The 16,490-nt window shown below is 44.4% G+C and overlaps 1 protein-coding gene across 1 annotated transcript in view; it reads left to right on the top strand.

Moving 5' to 3' along the window:
- SUSD5 (sushi domain containing 5) overlaps positions 1 to 16,490 on the top strand; it is a 42,417-nt gene that overhangs the window by 13,277 nt on the left and 12,650 nt on the right. The window contains exons 3-4 of the mRNA XM_006076111.4: positions 5,791 to 5,909; positions 15,208 to 15,396. Of these exons, the coding sequence (XP_006076173.4) occupies positions 5,791 to 5,909; positions 15,208 to 15,396 (308 nt within the window). The remainder of the gene's footprint in view (positions 1 to 5,790; positions 5,910 to 15,207; positions 15,397 to 16,490) is intronic.

The following is a 16,490-nucleotide window of genomic DNA, read 5'->3' as shown; positions in this document are numbered from 1 at the left end:
ACTGTGGGTCCATCTCCCCTCCCCACCAAAGACTATCAAATGCACAGTGCAAGGACTTCCCTGGAGGCCCAATGGCTAGGATTCCACGCTCCTAATGTGGGGCCCTCGGGTTCGATCCCTGGTCAAAGAAATAGATCCCAGATGCCGCAACTACTAAAATAAAAAATCTTGCATGCCACAATGAAGATCAAAGATCTCACATGTTACAATTCAGACTCGGTGCAGCCAAACAAAATAATAAATATTTTTTAAAAACTTCTGTAGCGGAAAATAATATTATCCTAGACAATTTATTTCTACAAACTATGTTAGCAAATAAAAGACTTGTCACATAGTATAAAATAACCAGTCACATGGGGAGGCACCAGTCACATGAGGTCAGTTTCTATTCCGATCCCAAAGAAAGGCAAGGCCAAAGAATGCTCAAACTCCAGCACAGTTGCACTCATCTCACACGCTAGTAAAGTAATGCTCAAAATCCTCCAACCCAGGCTTCAATAGTACGTGAACCGTGAACTTCCAGATGTTCAAGCTGGATTTAGAAAAGGCAGAGGAACTGGAGATGAAATTGCCAACATACGTTGGATCATTGAAAAAGCAAGAGAGTTCCAGAAAAATATCTATTTCTGCTTTATTGACTATGCCAAATCCTTTGACTGTGTGGATCACAACAAACTGTGGAAAATTCTTCAAGAGATGGGAATACCAGACTGCCTTACCTACCTCCTGAGAAATCTGTGTGTAGATCAAGAAGCAACAGTTAGAACTGGACATGGAACAACAGACTGGTTCCACATAGGAAATGGAGTACATCAAGGCTGTACATTGTCACCCTGCTTATTTCACTTATATGCAGAGTACATCATGAGAAATGCTGGACTGAATGAAGCACAAGCTGGAATCAAGACTGCCAGGAGAAATATCAATAACCTGAGATATGCAGATGACACCACCCTTATGGCAGAAAGCGAAGAACTAACGAGCCTCTTGATGAAAGTAAAAGAGGAGAGTGAAGAGTTGGCTTAAAGTTCAACATTCAGAAAACTAAGATCATGGCATCTGGACCCATTATGGCAAATAGATGAGCAAACAGTGGAAACAGTGACAAACTTCATTTTTTTGGGCTTCAAAATCACTGAGGATGGTGACTTCAGCCATGAAAGTAAAAGACACTTACTCCTTGGAAGGAAAGTTATGACCAACTTAGACAGCATATTCAAAAGCAGAGACATTACTTCACCAACAAAGGTCCGTCTAGTCAAAGCTGTGGTTTTTCCTGTGGTCATGTATGGGTGTGAGAGTTGGACTGTGAAGAAAGCTGAGTGCTGAAGAATTGATGCTTTTGAACTGTGGTGTTGGAGAAGACTCTTGAGAGTCCCTTGGACTGCAAGGAGATCCAACCAGTCCATCCTAAAGGAAATCAGTCCTGAGTATTCATTGGAAGGACTGATGCTGAAGCTGAAACTCCAGTACTTTGGCCACCTGATGTGAAGAACTGACTCATTTCAAGATCCTGATGCTGGGAAAGATTGAAGGTGAGAGGAGAAGGGGACGACAGAGGATAAGATGGTTGGATGGCATCACCAAGTCAATGGACTTGAGTTTGAGTAAACTCCAGGAGGTGGTGATGGACAGGGAAGCCTGGCATGCTGCAGTCCATGGGGTAACAAAGAGTTGGACATGACTGAGTGACTGAACTGAGCTGGGCAGACAAGGCAATAATAATAAAAATAGCCAATAGAAATTCTAGATGTTAACATTGGTAGATGCAGACTTTAAAATGACTCTTTAAAATGCTCAAAATACAAAGGACAAAAAGGAGAATTTTGGCAGAAGACTGAAAACTATGAAAATAACCAAGTAAAAAACTCTAGAAGTGAAAAATACAATAGCTGAAATTAAGAACTTAATGGCCAAATCTGACAGCTGATTTTAAGAGTCAAAGAAATAATTAATGAACTGGAAGATATTTTAGAGGAAAATGTCCAGAATAAAGAAGAAACAGGATGAAAATATAGAAGAAAGAGTACAAAGCAAAGAAGATGCATGTAATTAGAAATCCCAAAGGAGAAGAGAAATAAGATGAAGCAAAATTAGTATATTTAGCCACAACTGTGGAAAAATACTCACACACAGATTTGAGAAGCCCTGCGAAGCCCAATCAGGATAAATAAGAGTTTCACAACCTGGAACAAAATAGTAAAACTGGTTAAGGATCAAATATGAAGAAAAACTGTTAAAAGTAATAAGGAAAAGAAAGAGTACCTTCAAAGGAGCAGCAATAAAGTGAAAGCCCAAAGACCACTGAGTGATGCCTTCCAAGTGCTGAAAGAAAATACTGCCAAACTGGAATTCTATACCCAGTGAAAATATCTTCAGAGGATAAAGGTAAAATAAAGAATTTTCAGACAGATAAAGGTGAGAGAATTCGTTATATATGATCTGCACTAAATGAAACCCTGAAGCACGTTCTTCTGGCAGGAGGAAAATAATTGGAGGTGGACAACTGGAGACGCAAGAAAGAATTGCCATAGCCAGAAAGAATTGAGAGGTAAAAGTAAATATAGGGGTGAGTTGAAATTACATACAGATGGTCCCTGACTTATGGTGGTTCACCGTACAACTTTTTAACTTCATGATGGTAGGAAAGCATTATGCTTTCAACAGAAATGGTTCTTCAAGTTGTGAATTTTGATCTCTTTTAGGCTAGTGAGATACTGTCTGATACTTTTTTGTGATGCAGGGCAGTGGCAGTAAGCTGCAGCTCCCAGTCAGCTGTGTGATCATGAGAATAAAAACCGGACGCACTATAGCCATTCCGTGGTGAGATGACCATTCAGCTCTTTCACTTTCAGCATAGCATTCAATAAATTACATGAGACATTCAATGCTTTATTGTAAAATAGACTGTTAGATGATCTTACCCAACTGTAGGCTGATGTAAATGTTTAGAGCATGTTTAAGGTAGCCTAGGCTAAGCTCTGATGTTCAGTAGGCTGTGTGTATTATGTGCATTTTTTACTTACCATATTGTCAACTTATTACAAGTTTGGGGGGATGTAACCCCCATTGTAAGTTGAGGAAGATCTATAATTATTTAAAGCAATAATAGTAATACTAAACACTAAAAAATGGCATACAAATCAGGAAGTGTTTGAAGTATGTTAACACATAGTATTTTAAGTTGTGTTGTTGGGAAAGAGGGTAAAAGAAACATTAAATTTTAATAAATCAAAGAAGCATGTTATAACCTCTGGCTGCTGCTGCTGCTGCTAAGTCACTTCAGTCATGTCCGACTCTGTGCGACCCCAGAGACGGCAGCCCACCAGGCTCCACCGTCCCTGGGATTCTCCAGGCAAGAACACTGGAGTGGGTTGCCATTTCCTTCTCCAATGCATGAAAGTGAAAAGTGAAAGTGAAGTCACTCAGTCATGTCCGACTTTTAGCAACCCCATGGACCGCAGCCTACCAGGCTCCTCCGTCCATGGGAGTTTCCAGGCAAGAGTACTGGAGTGGGGTGCCATTGCCTTCTCCGTATAACCTCTGGAGTAACCACTAAAAGAATTGTAAAAGAACATGTAACTTCCAAATCAATACAGAAGAAGAGATTGCTGAAAAGGAATTCAAACAATCAAAATCTGGAAAAGAAAAGAGAAGAAGAAAGAATGGGCAGGACTAATAGAAATATGGCAGATTTAAATTCAAAGAAATATGTGATTAAATTAAGCAAATGTGATGCTCTGATTAGAAAACAAGGACCATCGCCTCTTAACCTGTTAGTGGGAATGTAAATTAGTACAGCCACTCTGGAGAACAGTGTGGAGGTTCCTTAGAAAAAGTAAAAACAGAGCTCCATATGATCTAGCAATCCCACTCCTGGGCATGTATCCCGAGAAAACCATAATTTGAAAATCACGATACACCCCAGTGTTCAGTGCAACACTCTTCACAGTAGCCAGCACATGAGTGCAATCTAAATGTCTGTCAACAGAGGAATGGGTAAAGAAGTGGTACATACAGGCAATGAAATACTCCTCAGTCATAAAAAAGAAACAGTACTTTCGGCAGCAATATGGGTGGACCTAGACATGATCATATGAAGTGAAAAAAGTCCAACAGAGGAAGACAAATATCATATGCTATCACTCATATGTGGAGTCTAATTTTTAAAAAGATACAGGACTTCCCTGGTGGTCCAGTGGTAAAGAATCTGCCTGCCAACGCAGGAGACATGGGTTCAATTCCTGGTCCAGGAAGATTCCACGTGCTGCAGGGCAGCTGAGCCTGCGGGCCACAACTGCTGAGCCCACGTGCCACAACTACTGAGCCCACGTGCCACAACTACTGAGCCCACGTGCCACAACCACTGAGTCCATGCGCTCAGGAGCCTGTGCTCCACAAGAGGAGCCACTGCGATTAGAAGCCCATATACTACAAACAGAGTGGCCCCCACTCTCCACAACCAGAGAGAGCCTGCATGCAGCAACAGAGACCCAGTGCCGCCCAAAATAAATAAACACTTTTAAAAGATACAAATGAACTTATTTACAAAACATAGACAGACTCAGCTGCAGCTCTTTCCTCCCTTTCTACCTCCATCACCCATCATCCACCTCTGTGCTCAGATAGTTACTGATCAGGTTTCTGACACCTGAGGCTAATTTGTATTTCATATAAATGAAGTCATACAGCGTATGCTCTTTTTCTGACCCCTTTCACTCAAAAATTATTTTGATATTCATCTATATTTTATGTTATTAATGATTCATTATGTTTTACTGCTAAATAATAATTGATTGCATCAAGTATGCTGCAATTTATTTATCCATACACTTCCTGATAGGCATTTGGGTTGTTTCCATTTTTGCTCTGTAACAAATAAACCTGTTGTGAACATTTATGTACAAGTTTTTCTATGAACGTGTGTTTTCATTTATGTTGGGAAGTACATAGTTGTGCTGTGTCTACATCATATGGCACAAATGAAAAAAAGAAAAAAGAAGAACCATGAGGTGGATTTAAAAAAACCCTATTTGTTGATTTAAGTGATACCCCTAAACAAATCATGGGACAAAAATAAATTATAATGGAAATTTACATATATGTAGAAATGAATGATATTAATATAACAGGGACTTCTCTAGCAGTCCAGTTGTTAAGACTCTGTGCTTCTAATCCAGGAGGCATGGGTTCCATCCCTCTTGGAACTAAGGTGCTACATGCCACACAGTGTGGCCAAAAATTATATATATATATGTATATATGTATATGTATATATATACACACACATATGTGCACACACATACATACACACACATATATAGCATACCCAAAGTCATGGGATGCGACTAGAGCTATACCTGGAGGAAAATGCATTAAATGCTTTAACAAAAACATTAAATGCTTATGTTAGAAAAGGAAAGAGTCTGAAGGTTCAGGAACTAATAACGATCTATCTTAAGAAATCTGGAAAGAACAGCAAAACAAACCTATCTTCCCAAAAGAAGGGAACTAATAAGGAGCAGAATTTTATGAAATAAAAACCAAGCATATACTGGAAGAGATCAGCAATGTATTTTATCTGAAACTTGAATCAATTTATGTGACCTGAACTCAAGCATCACCTACAACTTCCTGCTTTTAGACCGATCTCTGGGAAGAGTATTGATACTTTCAGCCCAAACTCCTGAATCAGAAAAATATCTGCTGATTCAGAGCTGATGGCAGAGGAGAATTCTTTCCCAGTTTTGGTTAGCTCTTCTAACCCACTGTCTTCTTTGTCTGTTTCAGGACAACTGTGTGCAGCGAGCGGAGGGGTGAGCAGCAAACCATGCGAGCTGTGGATGTGAGGGTGGAAAGCAGCCCCGTTCCTGGGGGCACGTACAATGCGCTGTGTATTAAGGATGAAGGTCAGTGCCAGAGCCTCTGTAAAGGTTTTGGAGGGTGTGCTTGTGGGGGTTGACCTTTAGGTTGTGTTCTATTAGAAGCCAACTTTACGATGAGGATTCACTGAACATCATGAATTAGGAAGTCTTCTGAAGAAAAGCCAGCAGGGCAGTGGGGAAGCGGACAGGGAAAGGAAGGGGGCCAGAAGTGGGGGCGCTAATCAGTGTCCACAGGGGTTGGGAGGTGGGTGTAGGTGAGGAGTAACTCTGGTGCGGTCCTGCAGGGGCTCTCTGGAGACAGTGACCACAGGTCATCATGGGATTCCAGATCAGGAGTGAGAGAGCAGGGCTATTTATACCACTGCTTCTGTCAGTCACTGGGTAAGGGCTACTTCAGGGAGCTGTAAATTCCCAGACTTTTCTGGATTTCAGTGTACTCACACAAAGCGTTCCAATAGGCAAGCCAACCTCCAACAGAGATGCACAGATGCCTACCTAGAGCCCCTGTCCATGGACCCCTGACAGCATCTGCTACAGCTGCTGATACTGCTTGCCCTTCAATCTGCCTTCATGGTGAAAATTTTTCTACAAAGGAAAAAAAAAAAAACACTTTTTCCCTGAAAGGAAATTTATAGGATTTAGGAAACTTCTCCTAGAAAGGAAAATTCAACTTTCTTATGGGAAATCAGCTGAACGATGAGGAGAAAACCATAAAGGAGTCTCCAGGGCAGCGTATCACGAGCCCTGGGAAAAGTACACCTTCACGGTCAGAAATTCACACCACTGAAAGGGAATGTCCGTGCACAGCGGGAGAAAGCAAGCTGCTTACTCATCAGTCATAGACATCACCACGGCTACTGCCTGGCTGCACGGTGTTCTCACCTGGGAAGTTTTAAATACTGAGGCCTGAGGGCCAGCCCTAGAGATTCAGATACAAAGGCTGTGGACGTTGGGGCCTTTCAAAGCTTCCCCAGGGCTTCCCAGCTGGCTCTAGTGGTAAAGAACCTGCCTGGCAGTGCAGGAGATGTTAAGAGATGCGGGTTCAATCCCTGGGTCAGGAAGATCCCCTGGAGAAGGACATGGCAACTCACTCCAATATTCTTGCCCAGAGAATCCCGTGGAGAGAAGAGCTTGGCAGGTCGCATAGAGTCGGACACAACTGAAGCGACTTAGCATGCACGCACGCACTCAGTGGTTATAAGACGTAACCCAAGTTGGAGAAATACTTCACTAATGCAGTTTCCCAAAGCTCTTTGATGGTGAGCAATACCAGATGAAACATATTAGAAATACAAACCCTCAGGCTGCATCCCAGAGGCACCAAATCCCAGTCTTCAGGGAAGGGGGTCAGAGGAGTTGACAAAGCAAAGAGCCACAGTGGGGATTTCCCTAGTGGTCAAGTGGCTGAGACTCAGCACTCTCAATGCGGGGGGCTCCAGTTGGATCCCTGGTCAGGTAACTAGACCCCACATGCTACAACTAAGAGTTCACAAGCCAAAACTAAAGATCCTGTGTGCCTCAACTAAGGCCTGGAACAGCCAAATAAATAAATACATATATGTATTTTTAAAAAAAGAGCCACAGTGAACCCTACAGCCCCGGCTGGTGCCTGTTAGATGTGTCTTGGTGGTAGATTTCTCTGCTGCTACGGCATCTCCCTCCAGAAAAGACTCTACATCTGTTGACTGCAGTCCAATGACTGAACGACATGCCCTGGAAAGGTCTGGGGAGAACAATACCCGTGGTTTGTTTTTAAACCGCATAAGTAAATGAAAATGATCCTTTGAATCTCAAACCGAGGCAGAGGTTCAGATCTCTGAGGGAGACAGGACAGAGCTGAAAGAAAGGCAGTGTGACCTTCTTTCTTTCGTGATCTCAATGGACATGCAGGGCTTCTGAGTCTGAGCTTTTTCCCCCGATGAACAAAGGGTATCTGCTATCCTTTGCTGTGGAACATACCATCCATGAGAGAAGGAAATGGCAACCCACTCCAGGATTCTTGCTTGGAGAATCCCAGGGACAAAGGAGCCTGGTGGGCTGCTGTCTATGGGGTCGCACAGAGTCGGACACAACTGAAGCGACCTGGCAGCAGCAGCAGCATACCATCCATAAATATAGTGGCTTAAAGCAAAAACCCTTTGTTTAGTCCACTGCTTGGGGGGTGGGGAGACAGCAGTCTGTGTTTCTCTGCTGGGCTCAGCCGGGCTTATTCATGAGTCCACCATCAACTGCTGGGTGGGGGCCTTGCTTCTGGACATTGGTTGGCTGTTGACTGGGGTGATGGGGGCCACTATCATCCAACCACATGTTCCGCACCATCCAAAAGGAAATCCTGGGCCTTCCACCTCACAGGCCTTCCAACAGGTTGTGTGTCTGTGAATGTGTGCCTCGCTGTCCACAGCTGTGGTGCAGGAAGAAGCCAGAGGTTGGAGATACCTGTTCACATCCTATAGGGCACCAAGTTAAAACCCATGAGCGTGACTCTAAAACCGGGTTCCTGTCAAACCGATGAGATGTGTCTCCTGATATCTTGCACTCTGAGGAGCACAACTTGATTTCAGTAGCTAAAAATGCATGCCTTGAATCTGATCATGAAGGAACAGTAACCAGCCTCAAACGGAGAACCATTATACAAGACGACTGGTCTACACGCTTTCCAAAAACGTCAAGGGTGAGAAAGATAAAGAAGGGCTAGGCAACTGTTTTGAATTAAAATAGACTAAAAAGACTTGACAACAAAATGCAGTCTGTGATCCTGGATCAGCGGAAACAGCTAGAATTGATGAAGTCTGAGTATGGATTATGAATTAGATAGTAGTGTTGTGTCGGGGCTTAAGTTCTCTAATTTGGTAACTATACTGCAGTTACGCAAGAGAATATCCTTGTTCTTGGAAACGTGTACTAAGGTTTTTGGGGACAAAGGGACATCACATCTACAAATAATTCTCAGGTGGTTGAGAAAGGAATTACAGATACACATATATACATATTTATACATGTATACATACACAATCATGCAGCCTTGAAATTAAAAGATGCTTGCTCCTTGGAAGGAAAGCTATGAGAAACCTCGACAGTGTCTTAAAAAGCAGAGACATCACTTTGCCGATCAAGGTCCATCTAGTCAAAGCTGTGGTTTTTCCAGTAGTCATGTATGGATGTGAGAGTTGGGCCATAAAGAAGTCTCAACACCGAAGAATGGATGCTTTCGAATTGCGGTGCTGGAGAAGACTCTTGAGAGTCCCTTGGACAGCAGGAAGATCAAACCAGTCAACCCTAAAGGAAATCAACCCTGAATACTCATTGGAAGAACTGATAATATAGCTGAAGCCCCAAAACTTTGGCCACCTGATGCAAAGAGGTGACCCAATGGAAAAGACCCTGATACTGGAAAGATTGAAGGCAGAAGGAGATGGGGGCAGCAGAGGATGAGACAGTTAGATAGCATCACCAACTCAATGTACATGAATTTGAGCAACTCCAGGAAATAGTGGAGGATAGAGGAGCCTGATATGCTGCAATCCATGGGGTCACAAAGAGTTGGACATGACTTAGCAATTGAACAACAAAGCCTACACATATATGTATGTGTGTAGGTATGTATGATATATATTTTCTCTATATATAGATATCTATATACATATCTATATCTATCTAGAGAATAATAAAGCAAATGGCACAGAATGAAAACACATTAGTAAATCTGGATAAAGCATTTATGGGAGTTCCTTATTCTTAGAATTTTTCTGTAACTTTGCGGTTATATGTAAATGAAAATTTCCCCTCAAAAGGTCTACATACTCCTCCCAAAACAACAAAAACAATAGGGAAGCACAAAAGAAAGCAAAACCAAAAAAACAAAACTGAAGCAAATTCATGACGCCTGTCAGCTTATGTGAGGACTGCTGCCGCTTTAGCAGAGTGAGCCCCGTCTGGGGATCTTTGAATCACAGCGCCTGAGCCCCACACCCCAGGGCAATTTTCTGGAGCCTAGCCTGCCCACCCCCATCACCTCCAGATCAACAGGGAGAGACTTAGGTGGGAAAATCTGGGATCTTGTTCTAACAGGGCCTGACCTCAGAGGAGGCTGCAGATGGGTGATGAAGGGGGCTCAGGAATGCATGCTGAGGCGGGATTGGGGTCACAGGGCTGCTGTCTCTTGGCCTTTCCAGGAAAGCAGGATGGGTTCCCCAAGTTTTCCTCAGAGAGCTCTGTCCCTGATCCTCTGCCTTTGGCCCTTTAGAAAGAGCATGTAAACCACTCCCATATGGCCCCCCACTTTTTCCTGGTTGGAACCTTGTAGACAGTCAACAAGAGATTATCATACTAAGCGAGGTAAGTCACACAGAGAAAGACGAATACCATATGATATCACTTATATGTGGAATCTAAACTGTGATACAAATGAGCTTATTTACAAAACAGAAACAGATTCTCAGACATAGAAAACAAACCCATGGTTACCAAAGGGGAAGAGGGATGGGAGAGGGGTAAATTAGGGGTTATTAGCACATACAGACTATTATGTGTGCGTTTGTATATATATGTGTGTATACATCACGGAATCACTTGGCTGGACGCCAGAAACTAACACAGCATTGTAAGCCAACTGTACTGCAGTTAAAAACAAAAAATCAAAAACAAGGGAAAGCTGTGTGCCGAAGGAAGGTGGTGGGAAGCGAGAAGAGGCTCCTGGGAGTGCACGTGAGGTCTGGTTCAGCAGAGCCCGGGTGCAGCATCACCTCTAAAGTTTGCCTTTTTCCTAAAGATGCTTCACGACACTTGGCCCTAGGCTGCCACTTCTTCTCAGCAAGACAGGGAGAATGAAGGGTGCTCGCTCCAAAAACGGCAGACATGTGCCTCACAAGCCCGGAAGGCAAACAGAGCCTGTGACACGTGCAGGCAGCTTCCTCCTGTGTGTCTTTTTCTGAACCAAAGCTCACCATGAATGTAGACATTTCTGTTTCCTTCTAGTATTTGTGTTTCACTGACAGTGAATTTCCAGCCCTGTGGTGATCTCACTTAAACTAATAAGGGAAGTTATTTTTAACTAACTGGATGCTGATTAAATGAGCTGCCTCCACTTGGGTTCTCCGGCTTTGCTTCTCTTGGCAGCTTGTTTGTGCGGTCAACGGTGTGGGGTCTGGAGGATTCAAGTCCCCTCTCGCCTTCTCCCTGTTGCACCCCAAGGCTTCCTTGGGGTGTGCTTCTCTTTCTCCCCCTCCAAACTAGGGCTGGCCTGGCTGCTCTCTCCACCAGCCCACCTCATTCTCTTAGCACTGTATTCCACCTTCCCCTGCGCACGCTACTCCTGCCTGTATTTCCCATAAAAACAGAAATGGAATGATCTCTTCTTTTATGTCTTCAGACAGAGAACTGAATGCTCACCTCTCAGGCCAAGCAAGAATTTTTGAGAACAGCTAATTCCCAGGTCTGCCTGCAGGAAGGGCTGTGCCTCCAGGTGGGCTTTGGGGAAATTCTCCAGTGGTGATGGGAGACTGAGATCAAAAAATCACAATACTTTGAGCAGCTGATAGAACTTATCCAGTTTAGGGTCTCCCCAGGGAGTGTGGAGAATTCTATACTCATTACCAGTTGGCACTGGCAAATTGTTAATTTATTTGTCTAGGGTAATGCAAAGCAGCGCTCAGACTTATAGGTGCTTTCAATGGATAGATAGATACACAGACACACGGACTGTTGGATGGATGGATAGATGGGTGGATGGTTGAGTGGACAGAGAGATAGATGAATGGATGGATAAATGAATAGATAGATGATAGGTAGATAGATGAATGGATAAATTGAAGATAGATGGATTGTTGGATGGATGGATAGATGAATGGAGAGATAGATGAATGGATGAATAGATAGATGACAGGTGATGGCTGGATGGATGGATGAATGGATAATTAGAGAGAAAGATGAATGGATAGACAGATAGAGATAGGAACTTTTTCACCCTTCAAGGAGTTGACAGTGTATAACAAGTAAGAGCCGAATGACACAAAGGAGCAGGATAATTAGGGAGACTTCCTGAGGTGGTGGCAGTTGAGGTGGAATTTCCTGGGGATTGTGGTTAGGCAAAGGAGAAGAGGACACTGCACACACAGAACCGCTGGAGCAGACGAGGACCTTGCAGACAGAGAGAACAGTGGTTCCGGGGAGACGAGCTCTGGGTGAGCCCTTGTCCTGGTGCTTCAGAGAATGCACTGGGCTTGGAACATCCCTGAGGGCACCCATCCCTGCTGGGCAAGTCTGAGGAGGCTGCAGAGGGCAGCCCAGATAATCCTGTCGTAGTTAGGGTTCCCAACTTGATCCATAGATTCAGTGCAATCTCAGTCATAATTCTAAGCAAGTTACTTTGTGGATATGAACAAACTAATTCTGTAATTTGTAAGGAGAAACAAAGACTCAGAGTAGTTCACTCATTATTGAAGAAGAACAAGGGTGAAGAACTGACATGACAACTTCAAGACTTGCATTAAGATGCAGAAGCCAGGACCGTGTGGTACTGGTGAAAGAAAAGACAAATATCAGTGGAAACCAATAGCCCAGAAATAGACCCACATAAATGTAGTTGACTGATCTTTGACAAAGGAGCAAAAGCAATACAATGGAGCAAAAATAGTCTTTTAAATATAGATGCTGGGACAACTGAACATCCACATACAAAAGAAAAGAATCTAGACCCAGACCTCACACCTTCACAAAGTTTAACTCAAAGTGAATCATGGACCTAAATGTAAAATGCAAAACTACAAAACTCTTAGAAGATAAGACAGGTGAAAACCTAGAGACCATGTGTATGGTGATGGCTTTTCAGTACAACACCAACGGTACAATCCATGAAAGAAATCATTGATAAGCTGGACTCCCTTAAAATTAAAAACTTATGCTTTGCAAAAGACTATCAAGAGAATGAAAAGACAAGCCACAGACTGCGGAAGTTATTTGCAAAAGACCTGTACATGGATGTTTATAGCATTTTTGACAATTTTCATAATTTGACAATTTCATAATTTTGGTAATTTTAATAATTGTTGAAACTTGGAAGGAACAATGATGTCTCTTTGATAGGTGAATGGATAAATAAACCATGGCACTGCCAGTCAATGGAATATCATTCAGTGCTCAGACGAAATGAGGGGACTTCCCTAGTGGTCCAGTGGTTAAGATTCTGTGCTCCCCAGGCAGGGGGCCTGGGTTTGATCCCTGGTCAGGAAACTAGATCCCACATGCCACAACTAAGACTGGCACAGCCAAATAAGTGAATAAATAAGAATCAATTATTAAAAGAAGTGAGCTATCAAGCCATGAAAAGACATGAAAGAAACTTAAATGCATATTATGAAATGGAAAGAAGCCAGTCTCAAGAGGCTACCTACTATATGATTCCAACTACATGACATTCTAGAGAGAGCAGAACTATGGGGACAGTGAAAGGATTGATGGTTGCCCGGAGTTATGAGCAACGAACAGATGAAGCACAGAGGGTTTTTAGGGTAGTGAAACTATTTTGTGTCATACTACAGTGGTGGATATATGTAATTACACATTTCTCAAAACCCATAGAATGTGGAACACCAAAAGTGAGCCCACAGGTAACCGTGGACTGTGTGTGATAAAGACATGTCACTGGATGCTCATCAATCGCAATGAACATATCCCTGTGGTCCATGGTGTGCCCGGTGGAGAAATCTCTGTACCTGTACCTTCCACTCAATTTTGCTGTGAACCTAAACCAGCTCCAAAAATTCGTTTATTTTTTTTTTTTAAAGCAGGGACTCAGTAATAGATATTTAGTTCAGTTCAGTCACTCAGTCGTGTCCGACTCTGCGACCCCATGAACTGCAGCACACCAGGCTTCCCTGTCCATCACCAACTCCCGGGACTTACTTAAACTCATGTCCGTTGCGTCGGTGATGCCATCCAACCATCTCATCCTCTATCGTCCCCTTCTCCTCCCACCTTCGATCTTTCCCAGCATCAGGGTCTTTTCCAATGAGTCAGTTCTTCACATCAGATGGCCAAAGTACTGGAGTTTCAGCTTCAGCATCAGTCCTTCCAGTGAATATTCAGAACTGATTTCCTGTAAGATTGATTGGTTGGATCTCCTTGCAGTCCAAGGGACTCTCAAGAGTCTTCTGCAATACCACAGTTCAAAGGCATCAATACTTCGGCACTCAGCTTTCTTTATAGTCTAACTCTCACATCAATACATGATCATTGGAAAAACCATAGCTTTGACTAGATGGACCTTTGTTGGTAAAGTAGTGTCTCTGCTTTTTAATATGCTGTCTAGTTTAGTCATAGCTTTTCTTACAAGGAGCAAGCGTCTTGTAATTTCATGGCTGCAGTCACCATCTGCAGTGATCGATCTAACCCATTTATGGGCTTCCCCAATGGCTCAGCAGTAAAGAATCCACCTGCCAATGCAGGAGACGTGGGTTTGATTTCTGGGTTGGGCAGATCCCCTGGAGGAGAGCATGGCAACCCAGTCCAGTATTCTTGCCTGGGGAATCCCACGGGCAGAGGAGCCTGGCAGGCTGCAGTCCGTGGGGTTGCAAAGAGTCAGACAGGACTAAGCACACACACACACACACACACACGTAGATGCACAGACACATACACATATATAACTGTCTTCGTGTGTGCTGTAATATAAATGTTGTTGAGTCACTAAGTCCTGTATGACTCTTTGCGACCCCATAGACTGCAGCCTGCCCAGGCTCCTCTGTCCATGGGATTTCCCAGGCAAGAATACTGGAGTGGGTTGCCATTTTCTACTCCAGGAGATCTTCCCAACCCAGGGATTGAATCTGCTTCTCTTAGTCTCCTGCATTGGCCGAAGTGTTCTTTACTGCTAGCGCTCCCTAGGAAACCCTTTATATCTGTATCTGCGTTTATTTGTAAAAACCAAACGGGTAGCAGTGTTATCATCAGGGTGAAGGTTGGGGGAAGGGAGAGGCAACTTGTATAGTCTGTAACAGTTTAGTATTTGTCAAAGAGCATCTACGATTTATGTAAATAAGGCAAAAAGGAACTTGCTCCTGGGCATTGCCTCTGGTCCTGTTGCCTGGCAGTTTAAAAATACAAAGCTACATCAGATCACACACAATTCAGTCAACGAGTACTGAGTGCTTCATCTGTGCCAGGCACTCGACCAGGGTGGGGGATGCCAGGGTGAAGGCGATCTCCGTTTAGGGTACAGGCGGCACCCATGAGGGAAGAGGGGGTCTCTTTTTCAGTTTTTTATTTCTCTCAGGCTGAAAAAGTTCTGCAGAGTTTGGGGAAACTTACTGTGCTTCCTTGTCTGCAGAGAAGCCCTGTGGAGACCCGCCCTCGTTCCCACACACCATCCTGCAGGGCCGCACCGGCTTGGAGATGGGGGATGAGTTGCTGTACGTGTGCGCCCCGGGCCATGTGACCGGCCAGCGCGAACCGGCCTTCACCCTGCTGTGCGACAGCTGCGGGGAGTGGTACGGGCTGGTCCAGGCCTGCGGGAAAGGTAAGCAGGAAGGCAACTCCATGACCGCTGTGTGGACGGCTCCCCTGTGGCCTTGCTCTGCCCCCTACGCTGCCCCTTGTGTCTGACTGAAATTATATGGTGGTGATGGTTTAGTAGCGAAGTCGTGTCCAACTCTTGCAACCCCATGGACTGTATCCCGCCAGGCTCTGGTGTCCATAATCCAGGCAAGAACACTGGAGGGGGTTGCCATTTCCTCCTCCAGGGGATCTTCCCAACCCAGGGATCGAACTCAAGTCTCCCACATTGGCAGGGGGATTCTTTACCCCTGAGCCAGCAGGGAAGCCTGAATGAAATTATAGCTGAGGCTAAAAAGACTCCTGGTGGGCAGAGCTCCTGAAACCTGATCTGACTCTCCGAGACGTTCCCCATTCCCTCATCAGCATTTACCTGGAGAGGGGGGTAAGTCTTCTGCATCCCACCCCTGCCCAGCCCCTTGGGAATTCTCCCAGCGAATTAAATTTCTCTCTCTCTCCTGTGACTCCTGCACCATGGACCTCATGCTGACCCTGCATTGCTCCCTGACCTCACAGGTCTCCTCTCTCCCCAGGACTCCTTCAGGGCCACCTTCCTGATGCCCCCACGACATCTGAGTACCAGGTGGAAGTTGGCTCTATAGAGGGGGAGGACTCCAGCACCCCCCACGATGCTACTGAATTTATAGGGTAGTTTGTCCCCAGGATGCCCAGCAGATCACGCGGCAGAACCGTGATGAGACTGGGGTGCTGTCCTGTCTGTGAGCTTCACCCCTGTTGCGGCCTGAGCTGTGGTCTGTTGTGTTCATTGCAGTTCACTCTCCACAGTGTGAACCTGCTGCCCATGGCTTCTGCTGATGGTCATTTGCCTTGTTCTCACGTTCTGATCGTCACAAGCTTACGCTGCCATGATCTTTCCCATCTACATCATTCATTTCACACCTGAACACCTTTCTGTTGGCTTTTGGGAGAGGCGTGGCTGCCTAGGGGATAGGTGGGTGTCCAGCTTCTGTGGACACTGCCAGAGTTTTCCAAAGGGTTTTGACCATTTTCTTCTCCCACCAGCTGTGTGAAAGAGTTCTGCTTAAGCATCCTCACCAA

This window comes from Bubalus bubalis, chromosome 21 (genome assembly GCF_019923935.1).
Source record: "Bubalus bubalis isolate 160015118507 breed Murrah chromosome 21, NDDB_SH_1, whole genome shotgun sequence".
NCBI classification, from domain to species: domain Eukaryota; kingdom Metazoa; phylum Chordata; class Mammalia; order Artiodactyla; family Bovidae; genus Bubalus; species Bubalus bubalis.
Note: the sequence above shows the minus strand (reverse complement) of the source record. Positions and strands in the feature narration are given on the sequence as shown.